General features: G+C 33.2%; 2 protein-coding genes, 1 long non-coding RNA gene and 1 pseudogene across 3 annotated transcripts; 3 read left to right on the plus strand and 1 right to left on the minus strand.

The window, feature by feature from the left end:
* The first annotated feature begins 467 nt into the window (after positions 1-467).
* Positions 468-1,250, plus strand: LOC124930029 (iridoid oxidase-like). The gene has a single exon (XM_047470399.1). It carries the CDS (start codon positions 468-470, stop codon positions 1,248-1,250), a length of 783 nt encoding a protein of 260 aa, XP_047326355.1.
* Positions 1,251-2,210: 960 nt separating this feature from the next.
* On the minus strand, positions 2,211-3,055 carry LOC124929051. The gene is made up of 5 exons (XR_007098617.1): positions 2,996-3,055; positions 2,711-2,776; positions 2,568-2,647; positions 2,398-2,479; positions 2,211-2,310 (listed from the first exon to the last, which is right to left on the minus strand). It is a non-coding gene; the product is annotated as an uncharacterized LOC124929051 (long non-coding RNA).
* Positions 3,056-3,193: 138 nt separating this feature from the next.
* On the plus strand, positions 3,194-4,136 carry LOC124930030 (annotated as a pseudogene).
* Positions 4,137-5,565: 1,429 nt separating this feature from the next.
* On the plus strand, positions 5,566-6,209 carry LOC124932739 (iridoid oxidase-like). The gene has a single exon (XM_047473417.1). It carries the CDS (start codon positions 5,569-5,571, stop codon positions 6,175-6,177), a length of 609 nt encoding a protein of 202 aa, XP_047329373.1. The 5' UTR covers positions 5,566-5,568; the 3' UTR covers positions 6,178-6,209.
* Positions 6,210-16,107: the final 9,898 nt, after the last annotated feature.

Below are 16,107 nucleotides of genomic sequence, written 5' to 3' on the forward strand. Positions count from 1 at the left end.
ATATTATAATATATTAAAAATTCATAATATTATAAAGAAATAAAAATAAATTATTATAAAATATAATGAAGAACTAAATATATTAGTGATTTTATATATTTAATTGTGTATATAGTACGGGGCTTATATATTTAATTATGTATATAGTACGGGGTAGAATTAGGATGAAATCGGAAGGAAACACAAATATTATCCATGTCCTATCTCAGTCAACTATCGATTAAATAGGAGAAAACCGTCCCTAAACAGGGTATTTCGGTTCGTTTACTGCGAAGCGATATCAACTTATCATTCTTATTCGTTTATTAGATAGTATGATGCTACAATAATATATGTTTTCTATTAACAAAGGTTAGTTTAGAAAGAAAAAGAAAAAAAAAAATATATATATATATATATATATATATATATATATATATATATATATATATATATATTGCTTAGAGAAAGTGCATAAGTTCTGAAAAATGGATTGGATTTGGAGTTGTTCTATTTCGATGCTGAGTCTTATACTATCGGGGCCTCTTCTGATCATCATTCTCTTTCTCTACCAGGCCCGGAGGAGGCAGGCGGAGGCGCAGTATTCTAGTAAACTCCGGCCACCAGGTCCTCCGGGATGGCCGGTGGTAGGCAACATATTTGACCTCGGAGAACTGCCACATCAGACCTTGTGTAAGCTCCGGGATAAGTTCGGGCCTGTGATTTGGCTACAGTTAGGATCGGTCGGAACCGTTGCAGTCAACTCGACCGATGCTGCGGCCAAGCTATTCAAGAACCACGACCTAGTCTTCTCCGACCGTAAATGCCCGGATGCACTAACTGCCCACGGTTTTAATCATGGGTCAATGGCCATTGGAAACTACGGGTCCTACTGGCGCGTAGTGAAGAGGATTGGAGTCACGGAATTCAACACGGCAAAGAGAGTGAACGAGACTGTCCATGTCCGAAGAAAGTGTGTGGATAACATGATCCTTTGGATCGAAGAAGCGGCCATGGAATCTTATTCAAGTGGGCGGAAGGGGGAGATAGAGATTGCCCATTTTCTATTCCTAATGGCTTTCAATGTGGTGGGGAATATGATATTCTCGGAGGATATGCTAGAATCCAAGAATATTAAAGGGAAAGAGTTCTTTGATTCCATGAGTAAGTTCATGGTGTGGACTGCAAAGCCTAACTTATCAGATTATTTCCCGATGTTGAAGAGATTAGATCTCTTCACTACAACAAAAAAGACCTCTGGCGACCCTTAAAAAGACTTCTGCCAACCCTTAAAAGCGTCGCCAAAAATATCACCGACCCTTATTCTTGCGTCGCCATAAGCAGGGTCGGCGCAAGTTATAACAACGCTTATTTAAGCGTCGGTAAAAGTAATTTAAGCGTCGCTAAAAACCCATTTAATTTTTAACAATTTTATTTTATTTTTTATTTTTGCTTTTTAAATTTATATTATCAATTTTCTCTATATTTTTATTTTATATTTAAGAAAAAAAGGTAAATAATCATTAAAAATGACATCTATAGAATTATTTATTCTCATTTTAAACAATAAAAAAAGAAAGGTAAATTTTCTCCCATAGTATTATTTCACAAAATCATATTACAAATTTCAAAATAATCTATCATATTACAAATTTCAAAATAATCTATCATATTACAAATTTCATAATAATACAAATTTCATAATAATAGATTTCAGCCCAACCATCATCAATGCACCATCATCAATGCTATCATCAGTTTGTGGATTCATAATAAAATCTTTACCTGTAATGCACTTTTAAAATGCTCCAAATTTAAAAACCTTAGATGATTAGATCTTAATAATTATAAAATTTTCCAATAAAGAAATGTAGATAAAACTAAAAACAACTCTATTTTATTTTCTTTTACCTGTTTCCAATTTCTTATTCGAGCAAAATTCGACATATGCGGAGAAAGTTCATGTTCAACCTGAAGAAGAGTAATAATAGGAAAAAGAAAGTTAAGGGAAAGATTCAAATGGAATCAAATGTAACAACCAAACAAAATTGATATACATTGAAGTTAACAACAAAAATACCTTTATCATTTCAAGACACTTCAATAGATCAGCTCTTGTGAAACCCTGTTTATGTTGTTTGCCCCTAAGATAGAGATTTCAAAAAAATAAGAACTAAATGTATTTTTGTAGTAAAATAATAATTGTTCGCATATGAACCTCAAACTGAAGCTGGGTTATTATTGTTCCACACCATTAGTGATTATTGTTCCACACCATTACTTCACTATTTTATCGCGTCCAAGATACTGTATCCATCGCCTCACCATCCACTACAAAAAAACAAATATAAACAAGAGGAAAAAAATCATTTGAATGAATAATATTATAAATGAGTGTAGTGATGGTTATGAGCGTACAACTAGATGTGAATAAATTGTTGCAAGAGCACACACGACGCACATCTCCTTGTATATTTGGCAATGGAAGTGAGTTCCTTTCCTGCAGAATCACTTACTATACTAAGTTATATTGATCATGCATATTCCTCGCAAGGAATAAAATAAGTTTTTCTTCTTCTTAAAAGTACCTTATGTGAAACTTTCATAGAATAGCATTTACCATGTTACCAGCACCAATCCTAAGAGCAACCTTGACAAGTCTTACATTCTGTTTATAGAAGTGTTAATACAATATATGGTTCATAATGAAGGAAAACATTAAAAAATTTACCTCATCTCCAAAAGCATAGACAAACATATCAATCTTGACAATCTCATTGAAACTAATCCTCAGAATCTAGAATACAAGAAGATAGACATTAATATCTAGAAGGTACTATCTATATGTAATTACTGTAATACTATATAAATCCTGGGAATGGATACATTATTAGGTCATAAAAAGGATGAACTACGTTTCTTGGGATCTAGAGACATTCACAAATGTTCTATCAAACAAAATAAGAGGGATGAACTGGAATGGCTAAAAAGAGAAACCACCACTGTAAGTTCTTACCCATAAAGCTGAAAATCAAATTGAAGTTCTTGTTCCTGTTCACAAATGATAAGTGCCTGTCACAAATTATTAATACAACAAAAACAGAATATCAATTAATCATGCTGCTATCAAGTTATTAACACAACAAAAATAGAATAATCAATTTGTTTCTTTAACACACCTCTATAAACAAAAATTAAAATATTTTTCGCAATTAAAAAGGATGCCATTGATGAACTGAAGATTTCTCTTATCTCTATAATACTTGCAGAAAACAAAAAGAAGAGAAAAAGAACAGTCAATTTTTCATCATTAAAGAAGAGAAGAAGGTTGCTGCCCTACATTCCAACTGAAGATCCCACTAGGAGATTAGAACAAATGGCCTCGCTGGCAACAACTCTTACATCAACCGGAGCTGATTACAGAAACGAGCTCACTTACATGCCCGGAATGGCTCCTAGATTCGCAAATTCTGCTGCTTTGGAGCATAGCGGAGTGCAGGTAAAATGTCTTAACAAAGATCGAGGCTTCCATAATTCAATCGATTGGATAGAAAAAATTCATATATATATTTGAAATTGTGCAGGTTCTGTCAAAATAGGATTGTGAAGCCTTAAATTTGTGCAAAAGCATGATGGAAAGAGGGGAATGCCTCCCCCTAATGGTTGTTTATGACCCAATTGAAGGGTGAGTTAATTGTAGTTTATGCCTTTTCTATAAAGAATAGAATACACATGTACAGAAAAATTGGTTTCAAGATTTTCTTCCTTGTTGTTTTGGATAGATATACTGTTGAAGTGGATAGACAGATAAAGGATCTGACTATAATATCGGAATATGTTGGAGATGTTGATTATTTGAAGAAGCGCGAAAATGATGATGGAGATAGCATAATGACATTGCTTTATGCTTCTGATCCATCAAGAAGTCTCAAGAAGTCTCGTTATCAGCTGATAACAGAAGCAACATTGCCCGTTTTATCAATGGCATCAATAATCATACACTGTAAGTAAACTGTTTTAAGATTTGATCTGATAATTCATATGTTCCGTTGTCTTACTTATGAATAAAATGCAGGGATGGGAAAAAGAAAAGGAATGTCAAATGTGTGAGGTTTGATGTTGATGGTGAATCGCGAGTTTTTAATTTTAAATTTTGAGAAAAGGATGTACTACGTTTCTGAGATCTGAAGACATTCGCAAATGTTCTATCAAAGCAAAGAAGAGGAATGAACTGGAATTATTAACCTGTTATGTATGACTTCTTCCTCAGCCATTGCCTGCAACTGGTATTTGAAAGTTGAGTAACCAAACTAGGTAGAGACGTTTGTTTACTACTGAGTTACCTTCCCCTTCCTGTTGTTCAAAACATTTGTCATCCCCTAAGTCAAATTATGAGAGGAAAACGCAGAGGAGGAGGGTTGGAAGATACCTGTGGCTTCTCAAATCTAAATTAGGTCAACTAAGAGCTTTCGAGATCATCTCCTTTCGAACAACATCCGTTGATTGCAATGACCTTGTAGAAGAGATGATTTATGTCCTTTTCGGCTCTTGCGAATCTCAGCCTTCTTTCCAGATCCGCTGCGGTAACGCAACCTGATTTGAGAGAGTTTGTTGTCGAAACTGTCTGGATCTGATGATGATGATGCATCAGCAGCAGTGGATTTAGTTTCGGCGTCGTCGGAGTCATCGGCGGAAGATCAGAAGTTGAAGGAAAACCTAGAAGGTGAGAAGTTGAGTTTATGTGGAGATTAACAGAGTTGCCATCTGGATTTGAACTTTATCACCCTCTCTCTACTTAACTTCATCTATCTCATCGTGTGGATGTCCTATTTTTAGTTTTCTTTATATTTCACACATTAAAAAGTTGACGATGAAAAATGTATTTATTTTATTTTAGATATTAAATAATTTGACTAGTTTGTAATAAAATTATAACTGATCAAATATTTAAAAATTTTATAATTTTACAATTTTACAATTTTTTTTAAGACTAATTAGTTAAGGATGAGAGTGAAAATAAAAACTGTTTAAATTTTTTTTTTAATATTGTAATTATTATGTATTCATATTTTTATTTATTTATTTATTAAATATTAAAAGTTAAATATATGATATACATTATTAGTCAAAACATTGGATAGTCATTAATGTTGGATATAAATAAATAAAAAATTATAAAGGTTGTCATAGGTAGATAAAAAAAATTATTTTCTGAACTTTTGCTGACGCTTAATAAGCGTGGGCAGTTATGTGTCACTAAATGCATGTTTTGTTGTAGTGCTTGGGAATAAAGAAGGGGATGATGAAGGATATGGGAACATGTTTGAAGATGGTGGAGAATTTTGTGAAGGAGAGGGTGGTTCAAGAGGAGAGATTCAAGAGTAGAGAAGATTATAACCGAAAGAAGGATTTCCTTGATGTTCTAATGGAGTTCCAAGGTGACAATAGAGAAGGGCTTAGCAGGGTTTCCGAGGAAAACCTCAATATCCTTATTATGGTATATCTTGTTTTGTATACCATTTAAAATTGTGTTTGGTGTTCCAATCTTATTGAAAACAAGTGGATTGAACTAACAAAGTTTTATAGGAAATGTTTTTTGCAGGATCCGAGACCACAAGTAACTCGATCGAGTGGCTAATGTCAGAGCTACTAAACCACCCCAATTGCATGATGAAGTTGAAAGATGAGCTCGATAGAATAGTGGGAAGGGGAAGAAAAATAGAAGAAAGCGATATCGATGAACTCTCATATTTGCAAGCGTGTGTGAAAGAAGCCTTAAGATTGCACCCTCCACTACCCATGCTCCTCCCAAGGAATTCAATGGAAGACACGAATTACAATGGCTACTTCATACCCAAAGGCACACAAGTCTTAGTAAATGCCTATGCAATAGGGAGAGATCCTGAAGTATGGGATGACCCCTTGGATTTTAAACCCGAGAGGTTCCTCGACAAGAACATAGAGCTAGTTGGTCAACATTTTGGGTTGATTCCTTTCGGGGCGGGCAGAAGGATATGTATGGGTTATGCTTTGGGACAAAGAGTGCTTCATCTTGTCACCGCGACTCTTATCCACACGTTCGACTGGAAAGTAGGAGATTCGACAACTCCTGGGATGATTGACATGAACGAAAAGATGGGGATAACGGTAAGAAAATTGATTCCCTTAATAGTCATACCTAAGAAACGAGAACTCTAAACTAAACTCATTGTATTCTTGTTTCTACGAATAAATATTTGTCTAAATATTAAAGCACTTACATGTCATGTTATGCTATTTCAATATCATACTCAAATCTAATACATAGTTGACGAAACAAAGCATCTAGTATACATCTTCTCCATAATAGCTTAAAATAAATAATGTTATACCATTGAGATTTTATTTTTCGTTTTTATTCCAAACAGAATTTTTTTATTCAAATAAAATTTACTTTTTAACACTTGGAATGAAACTTTTTTTGTAACTTGTGGAATCAAATCGGAAAAATCCCTCTAGCGTTACTTTCATTTATATCTGGGGCTGCTTGATCTGATCTTAGGCAAAAGTAAAGATGCATCTGCTGTTATAGAAGTTCCAGGTTCTTTGGTAATTTCCTCTTGCTAGATTATGTATACGCAGATTCGGGTTGCTTAAGTAGAAGGCATGAAACTCGTATATTGAATTGACACTGTTTTTTCAATTTTTGTTGAAGTATTATTTCCTCTTTCATTGCATTGTAATTCATTTTGATACTATTTTATTTTGGATAATAACACATTCTTAATCTCCTTTATAATTCTCATTGCTTCAACTTGTTTTACCCAAAGATCTGTGCATTAGTTTCTTTCTTTCTAAATTTCATAGACACAAGATACACATAAAAAAATGTAGTGTTGAAAATAGATTTTTATTCATTGATAGCTTTTCATGTTCACCCTAATGGAGAATTCGAATAATAACACCTGTTTAGCAATCCTGAAATAGACAAGCTACAACAAAAAGCTTAACAATTTTTTTCCCCTTCTGTATAATCAAATGGACAGTCCATTCAATTGAGCATCAAACAATCAAAAATAGAGAGAAAGACACCAAGATTTTACGTGGAAAACCCAAATTAGGTAAAACCACAGAACACTTCAGCCACTTAAATCATCCATTATATCAAATGGGTATACAATGTTGTTCAATACAAGCCTAGAGGTAATCTAATCAAAGTTATTAATTAAATTCATCCTAACTTGTCATTCACATACATTATCATCATCACTAAAATTGGCTAACCAAATGGAGAAGAGTTAAAGGAAATTAGAAGAAAAACCTGATGCTTCAATGAAAAATTGTTGTTTCAATGAAGGAAGAACTACTAGAAGAGGGAGAGAGAAAAAAAACTAAACTGCTGTGTTTTTTTCTTCTTAAATAAATATGTCTTAATGGACTTTATTAATTTATCAGGCCCAACTGCCAAATGAGCTGACCAAACAAATCTCCCCCATCAGCGCAACTTCGCGGGCTCCAATAAACCCGCTCTCTCCCGACAATCTTCAAACTTGTCCTTAGGCAAGGATTTTAGAAACATATCGGCACCATTCTCACTTGTATGAATCTTCTCCAAGTTCAACTCTTTTGCCTCAAGCACATCACCTATCCAATGATATCTCACGTCGATATGTTTGGATCTCGAATGAAAAGCTGGATTCTTTGAGAGATGAATGACACTTTGACTTTTGCAAAACAAAGTGAAGTTCTCTTTCTTTTGGCCCAACTCTTGTAGGAACTTCTTCATCCATAACACCTCTTTACATGCCTAAGTAGCTGCAATATACTCAGCTTCGAAACAACACCGCCTGCAAAGGTAACTAAAAAACCTGATACAGATTTTCTTGAATCAACATCACCCGCCATATCAGAATCTATAAAGCCTTCCAAAATAGGAGTATCATTTCCGAAGTATAAACGTGCTTTTGAAGAGCCTCAACAGCCAACCAATGTTCTTCTCCCGGGTTGGAGAGATACCGACTAACAACACCAACTGCGTGTGCTATGTCTGGTCTTGTACATACCATGGCATACATAAGACTACCAACTGCGGAGGCATAATGTACATTCTTCATTTCATCTTTCTCTTTCTCACATGTAGGACATTGTTTAGAACTCAAATTGAAATGACCTGCAAATGGAACTAAAACCGGTTTTGCATTTTTTATTGCAAATCTCTCAATTACCTTCTCAATGTATTTCTCCTGTAATAGGCAAAGTGTTATGTTCTTTCTGTCTCTTGTGATTTCCATGCCTAGGATCTGCTTCACTGAACCCAAATCCTTCATCGCAAAAAACTTGTTCAAATCCCTTTTGAGCTTCTCAATTTTCGCAATATCTTGCCCAACAATCAGCATATCATCAACATATAGCAGAAGAATAACATAATCATCAACATCGTATCTCTTGATGAAAACACAATGATCAGAAGTAGTCTTACTGTACCCATTTGCTTCCATGAAGGATTCAAATTTTCTGTATCATTGTCTATGCGCTTGTTTGAGACCATACAAGCTTTTCCTCAACTTGTAGACAAGATCTTCTTTACCTTTAACCTTGAAACCCTCAGGTTGTTCCATATAGATCTCTTCCTCCAAGTCACCATGGAGAAATGCAGTCTTCACATCCAGTTGTTCAATTTCCAAATCTTGACTAGCAGCCAATGCTAACACAACTCTGATGGATGACCTCTTCACAAACGGTTAGAAGATCTCTTCAAAATCAATCCCCTTTTTCTGTCCAAAGCCCTTCACAACCAGTCTTGCTTTGTATCGAGGTTGTGAGCTATTCTCTTGGTGCTTCAACTTGAATACCCACTTGTTCTTCAAAGTCTTCTCTCCTTTCGGAAGTTTCACCAAGTCATAAGTCTCGTTCTCTTGCAAGGAATTTATCTTTTCTTGCATTGCCACCGACTACTTGTTCTTGTTTTCATGAGACAATACTTCTTGATAGGTTTTTGGTTCTCCCCCGTCAGTCAACATCACATACTCATTGGGAGGATACCTACTAGAAGGTTGTCGCTGCCTACTAGATCTTCTAATATACTGATCATCAGGTGGCTCTAGAGAACTATCATTATCTTGTTCAACTTCCTCTGTTGGCTCAGCATCAACTAGAGGAGTCTCATCATCCTCAACTAGGGCATTTTCCACATCATTGGGCTGTGATTGTGGTGTACGAATCCTATCATTGTTAGACAATTCCTTCTCCGTAGACTTCAGCTTTTCTTTTTTCTCAAAGTCTTCAATGGTCTGATCTTCAAAGAATACCATATCTCTGCTTCTAATGAGTTTCTTGTTAACCGGATCCCAACATCGGTACCCAAATTCTCCGTGGCCATACCCAATAAAGATACACTGTATCGTCTTGCTATCAAGCTTAGCTCTCTCATCTCGAGGAACATGAACAAACACTTTAGAACCAAAAACTCTCAAGTGATCACAAGAGACGTCTTTACCTCTCTAAACTCTTTCTGGAACGTCGCCATATAAAGGAGTTGAAGGTGAAAGGTTTATCAGATCAACCGTTGTCTTCATTGAATCTCCCCAAAAGGATTTTGGCAACTTAGCATGAGACAACATACAAAAAATTCTCTCATTGATAGACTTGTTCATCCTCTCTACAACTCCATTCTGTTGAGGTGTTTTTGGCATAGTCTTCAAAAGATTGATCCCATGACTTTTTTTTTTGGAAAAATCCCATGACTTTTACAGTATTCTACAAATGGCCCTCTGTATTCGCCACCATTGTCCGAACGAACACATTTCAACTTCTTCTTAGTTTCTCTCTCCACTTCAGCATTAAACAACTTGAAGTAATCAAATGCTTGATCCTTAGTCTTCAAGCAATATTCCCACACCTTCCTTGAGCAATCATCAATAAAAGTGATGTAATAACGAGCACCACCTAAAGTTAAGGAATCCATAAAACATATATTTGTGTGAACCATATCTAGGATATTGGGCTTCCTAGATGGAGAGAGCTTTTGAAGGAAACTCTATGTTGCTTACCAACTAAGCAATCTGTGCATGTCTTCAAATCTGTGGACTTTAAGCCCTAAAGATCGATTGTCTTGGAGAGAACTCGCATGCCATTTTGACTTAAGTGACCAAGTCGCTTATGCCAAAGTTATGTTGAACAATCATTAACTGCATTTGCTTCTCCCCCGTAAGATTTAGTCTCTGTCACATAAAGAGAACCAACCTTCTTTCTTTTAGCTATCACCAAAGACCCCTTAGTGAGTTTCCATTTTCCTTCACCAAAGTAACTATGATAGCCCTCATCATCAAGAATACCAGTAGAGATTAAATTCATCTGAATACCGGGAACATGTCGAACATTCTTTAAAAGTAGCTTGCACGAAGGGTTAGTATCCAAACAGACATCTCCTTTTCCAACAATCTTACACGTAACATGGTTTCCCAACATCACTGAACCAAACTGTCAACTATTGTAAGATGCAAATATATCACAACGATTGGTGACATGATAAGAAGCACCCGAGTCTACCACCCATTGTGTATCTTGAGAAACAAGGTTGATACTATCATTGTCGTAAACAATATCGATGTCGTTACCACCCACATCTGCAACCTTAATACTTCGATCTTGCTTATTCTCCTTTTGTTCCCGCTTTAAAGATCTGCACTAATACTTCTTGTGTCCTAGTTTGCCACAATGATAACATTAATCTCTTTTCTCGAGTTGGATGTTCCCCGTGACCTGTATGAACTGCCACTGCGATTCTTTGGAGTTTTACTTTTACTTCTACCCCTTTTCTCAGTCACGAACACCTGACTTGGAGTCGAGAAGCCCTGTTCTTTTCTTCTATCCTCTTCATTCAATACGCTCTCTTTCATCATTTTCAAAGTCAGCTTACCTTGTGGAACAGAATTGGTAATTGAAATCACAAGTGTCTCCCAACTATCAGGCAAAGAATTAATCAAACACATAACATGAAGCTCATCATCAAATTTCATTCCTATCGCAGCCAACTCATTTAGAATCCCCTGAAAAGAATTTAGATGCTCGGGCATAGAAGACCCATCTTGATATTTCAACGAGCAAAGCTTCTTAAATAGAAATGCTCTATTTTAAGTGTTATTCTTATCATACAGATCACTCAAAATAGTCCACACTATATGAACATTAACCTCAGTAGCCACATACTGATACACACTGTTGTCAACTCATTGCCTGATTTTACCAACTGCCTTTCTGTTCAGTTTCTTCCAATCTGCATCTGTCATAGCCTCTCGTTTGCCTTTATCACCCAAAATAGTGTCTTCGTAATCATAATTACACAATAAGTCCTCCATCCGTGACTTCCAGATTGTGTAATTAGTATCTGTGAGTTTGATCATCGTGTCATTACTACTCAACGATTCTTCCATTTGAATTATACAATAATCACCACCTAACAAACTCAGCTCTGATATCACTTGTTGGAGAAATCGAATAATAACACCTATTTAGCAAATCCATAAATAGGCAAGCTACAACAAAAGACCTAACAATTCTTTTTCCCCTTCTGTATAATCAAATGGGCAACCAATTCAATTGAGCATTAAACAATCAAACAATCAAAAATAGAGAGCAAGACACCAAGATTTTACGTGGAAAACCCAAATTAGGTAAAAACCACAGGACACTTTGGCCACTTAAATCATCCACTATATAGAATGGGTATACAATGTTGTTCAATACAAGTCTAGAGGTAATCTAATCAAAGTTATCAATTAACCTCATCCTAACTTGTCATTCACATACATTATCATCAACACTAAAGATGGATAACCAAATGGAGAAGAGATAAAGGAAATTAGAAGAAGAACCTGGTGCTTAAATGGAGAAATTGTTATTTCAATGGAGGAAGAACTGCTGGAAGAGGGAGAGAGAAAAAAACTAAACTGCTGTGTTTTTTTTCTTAATTAAATATGCCCTAATGGGCTTTATTAATTTGTCAGGCCCAACTGCCAAATGAGCTAACCCAACAAATTTCATGTTCATTAAATAGCGTTTCATGTTCATAGCAAAAGAAAATTTTCATGTTAAATAGCATTTCATGTTAAATAGCATTTCATGTTCACCCTTTGTATGTAGGACTCTTCTTTAACTAGTATTTTGTTACTAGCCTACCAAGAAAAATTAGCTACCTTAATTGGAAATGGTGTCTAGAAACAAATTTAGTACCCCACTAAATTACTACACTTAACTAATTCATATTTGTTTTTCATTTATTCACAAGCTTTCAGAGGATAAAAATTTGTTATTGATTTCCTTTAACCTTTGACATGTGTCATTAAGGCATCAATTTAAATGCATGTGATGTTTTATGGAGAATCATCTTCCTAGCTAAATGTTGTGGCGTCGAGAGTTAGAATTGATGTCTTTTCCGAGCTAATGATAATAGCAAAAGAACGGGTCTTTGTGGTCTCCAATTTAAACTCTAAATATCTAACATCAAACTCTTATAAATTTAAAGATCGATCTAATTATTTTATGATTTAAAATGGTAAGTTACGGGTTCGAATCCCACTTATAACGTTTTTAAGAAAAGTGAAAGTCATTGTTGTGGGGTGTCATGTTTAGGATGTGAAAATTACCGATATTATAAGTATATCAAAAATATCGTACTGCAATATATTGAAAATAGCGATTTTTATGGTATACCGAAAAAAGGTAAAGTATAGTACCGATACCGAATTTTTATGATAAATATATGAGATTTTCAATATTTTTGTATATCAAGATATACTGAAATACCGAAATAATATTTATAAATATATATATATATATAATACTAATAAGGAAATAAATAGATTTAATATTAATTTAATTATAAAAACATAATTTTTATAAAACAAATTATAATTATATTGTAATATTATTCAATATATGTAGGGGTGAGCATATATTGGGTTAACCTAAACCCCAACCTTAACCCAAAATATTAATTTGGGTAAGTTAATTTGGGTTGGGTTGGGTTGGGTTGGGTTGAGTATGGGTTGGGTTAAAGTTACCCAAATTATATAAATATAATTTAATTCTCTCTTACCAATACAATATAAACTAACCATCTTCCAACTCCAATATATTCTCTTAATTTTTACTAAATTGATTTCCATTACAGTCAAATGGAAATAATTGAAAATTTTAAAACTCATTAATAATATATTTATTAATTATATTCTAGCCTAGGGGTGGGTCCGTACGGTATACCTTAGTGTTTTATCCATACCTTATACCTTACCTAAAATTTCGGTATGCAAAAAATGCATACCTTTACCTTACCTTAATTTCGATATACCTTGATTCGATATACCTTATTTTCGGTATACAAAAAATGCATACCTCTTTACCTTACCTTGATTCAGTATACCTTAATTTTGGTACGGTATCGGTATTATACATTTCATACCTAAAAAAATATTAACTTAAAAAAAAAATCAATCTCATCGATAAGGTAGATATGACATATATTGATTAATATTTCAGTATAATTATATTTTGGTATTATTCAAAAATTATATTTCTATAATTAAATTAATATCAAATATATTTAATTATTTCCTTATAAGTATTATATATATATATCTATATTTTAACTTATAAATACTATTTCGGTATTTCGGTATATCTCGATATACCAAAATTTTAAAAATCTCATACCTTTACTGTACCAATAATTTCGGTATGATATCATACCTTATCTTTTTTTCGGTATACCTTAAATATCGATATTTTCGATATATTGCGGTACGGTATTTTCTATATACCTTTAAAATCAATAATTTTTCCCACCCCTAGACTCTAACCATATGGAACTAACATATCATTAATATTCTAAAACTCTTTAATGAATTAATTTGTTTATGAAAATTAATAAAGTTTATCATATTCAAGACTTTATTTAGTAGGATTAATTTAAATATTATTTAAACAATTTATATCAATCTCATTTATTATTTCTTCAACTAATTTAGTAATTAAAATATTAAAATAATTTCAAGAAAAATCAGTATTATGTTAAACGTGTCAATATGTGTCAAACATGCCAAAATATGCTAAAAACGTGTTAAATGTGTCAAAAATGTGTTAAACATGCAAGAAAACGTATTAAACATGCTAAAATGTGTTAAACTTGTCAAAAACATTTTAAACTTGTCAAAAACGTGTTAAATGTGTCAAAAATGTGTTAAACATGCAAAAAAACGTATTAAATATGCTAAAATGTGTTAAACTTGTCAAAAACATTTTAAACGTGTCAAAAACGTGTTAAACGTGCCAAAATGTGTTAAATATGCCAAAAACGTGTTACTCATGTCAAAAATATGTTAAACGTGTCAGAAATGTGTTAAACATGCCAAAACATGTTAAGCATACCCTAAACGTATTAAACATACCAACAACGTGTTAAATGTGCCAAATCGTGTTCAACGTGTTAAAATGTGAAAAACCTGTCATTGTGCAAAAACGTCTTAAACGTACCGAAAACATGTTAAAAATGTGTTAAGTGTGCTGAAAACGTGAAAAAATGTTTAACGTGTTAAACTTGTCAAAATGTGTTAAATGTGACAAAAATGTATTAAACATGTCAAAAACGTGTTACACGTGCCAAAATGTGTTAAACCAAGACAAAAATATGTTAAATATTAAACGAGTAAAAAACATAATAAATGTGTTACAAACTAAAATATACTTTGGGTTACCCAACTCATATTATTCATTAATATGGATTGACCAAATTTAATTTGAGTTGAATATGGGTTGATAATATAGGATGTGTTAAGCCATTTTCATAACCCCTAAATATATGTCATCTCTACCTTGACAATAAGATGAAAAAAGATCCAACTAAACATTCAATTTATTGGAGTGGTGGAAATTAGAGAAACTAAGTACTCAATTCTTTCAATTATTGTCAAGGAGTTTTTACAATCTCATCATTAACAGTTTCTAGTGAGTTTTCTTTTAACTTGTGTAAAATGATAGTTGGTCTTTTAGGAGCAATTTGAGTTTTAAAATAGTGGAGGCATCAGTGCGCACATATGATTCGATAAAAGGAGATGAATTCAACTTAGAAATAGGGCTGCAAATGAGTCAAGCCGCTCGTGAGCTGCTCGCGAGCCGCTCGATCAAAGTTCGGCTTGAGCTTGACTTTGATCGAGTTCAAGCCGAGTTCGAGCCGGCTCGTTTAATATTCGAGCCGAACTCGAGCTCATATAATGCTTGCTCGATGGCTTTTCGAACTTTTTCGAGCCTGATAATATATAATATATTTATTTATTTAATATAAAAAAACTTAAAATTTAAAACAATTTTTTTCTCTCTATTTTCAAAGTCCATATCGAAGGCCCATAATCCACATTATTATATTATATTGTCATCAAACAAAACCCTAATTTGTAATGTATTCATAAGTGACTCTTCATCTCTTTTTCTTCTTCTTTCTTCCGTCTTCATCGTTTCTTCTTCTTCCTCATCTTCACCATTTCTTCTTTCTTCTTGTTCTTCCTCTATCTTCACCATTTCTTCTTCTTCTTCCTTCTTCACTATTTATTCTTCTTTCGTCTTCATCATTACTTTCACTCATTCATAATAGGTTAATACATTTTTTTATGTTATCTGTCATCTACACTATTTCTATCATTCATTCACAAGAAACCTACAGGTAAATTAAAATATATTTTCATTTCTATTATAGTTATTGCTCATACTTTTAAATAACTTTGATTTTTTGTATTATGAGAAATTTGTATTTATATAGATAGTTCATAGATCTATATGGAAAAACACTATTATATATATATTAATTGTTCATAGATCTATATGGAAAAACACTATTATATATATTAATAGCGTTCATAGATCTATATAGAAAAATATTTTTAATATATATGGTTCATAGATCTATATAAAAAAATATTTTTAATATATATTGTTCATAGATCTATATAGAAAAATATTTTTAATATATATTGTTCATAGATCTATATAGAAAAATATTTTTAATATGTATTGATCATAGATCTATATAGAAAAACACTATTATGGTAAACAATATTATATTATATTATATTATATATAATATTGAAATATTAATATATT

Source organism: Impatiens glandulifera, chromosome 3, assembly GCF_907164915.1.
Source record: "Impatiens glandulifera chromosome 3, dImpGla2.1, whole genome shotgun sequence".
In the NCBI taxonomy this organism is placed as follows: domain Eukaryota; kingdom Viridiplantae; phylum Streptophyta; class Magnoliopsida; order Ericales; family Balsaminaceae; genus Impatiens; species Impatiens glandulifera.

Coding starts and splice junctions, on each gene's coding strand:
- LOC124932739 (XM_047473417.1), top strand. CDS start 5,569: ATGTTTTTTGCAGGATCCGAGACCACAAGTAACTCGATCGAGTGGCTA.
- LOC124930029 (XM_047470399.1), top strand. CDS start 468: ATGGATTGGATTTGGAGTTGTTCTATTTCGATGCTGAGTCTTATACTA.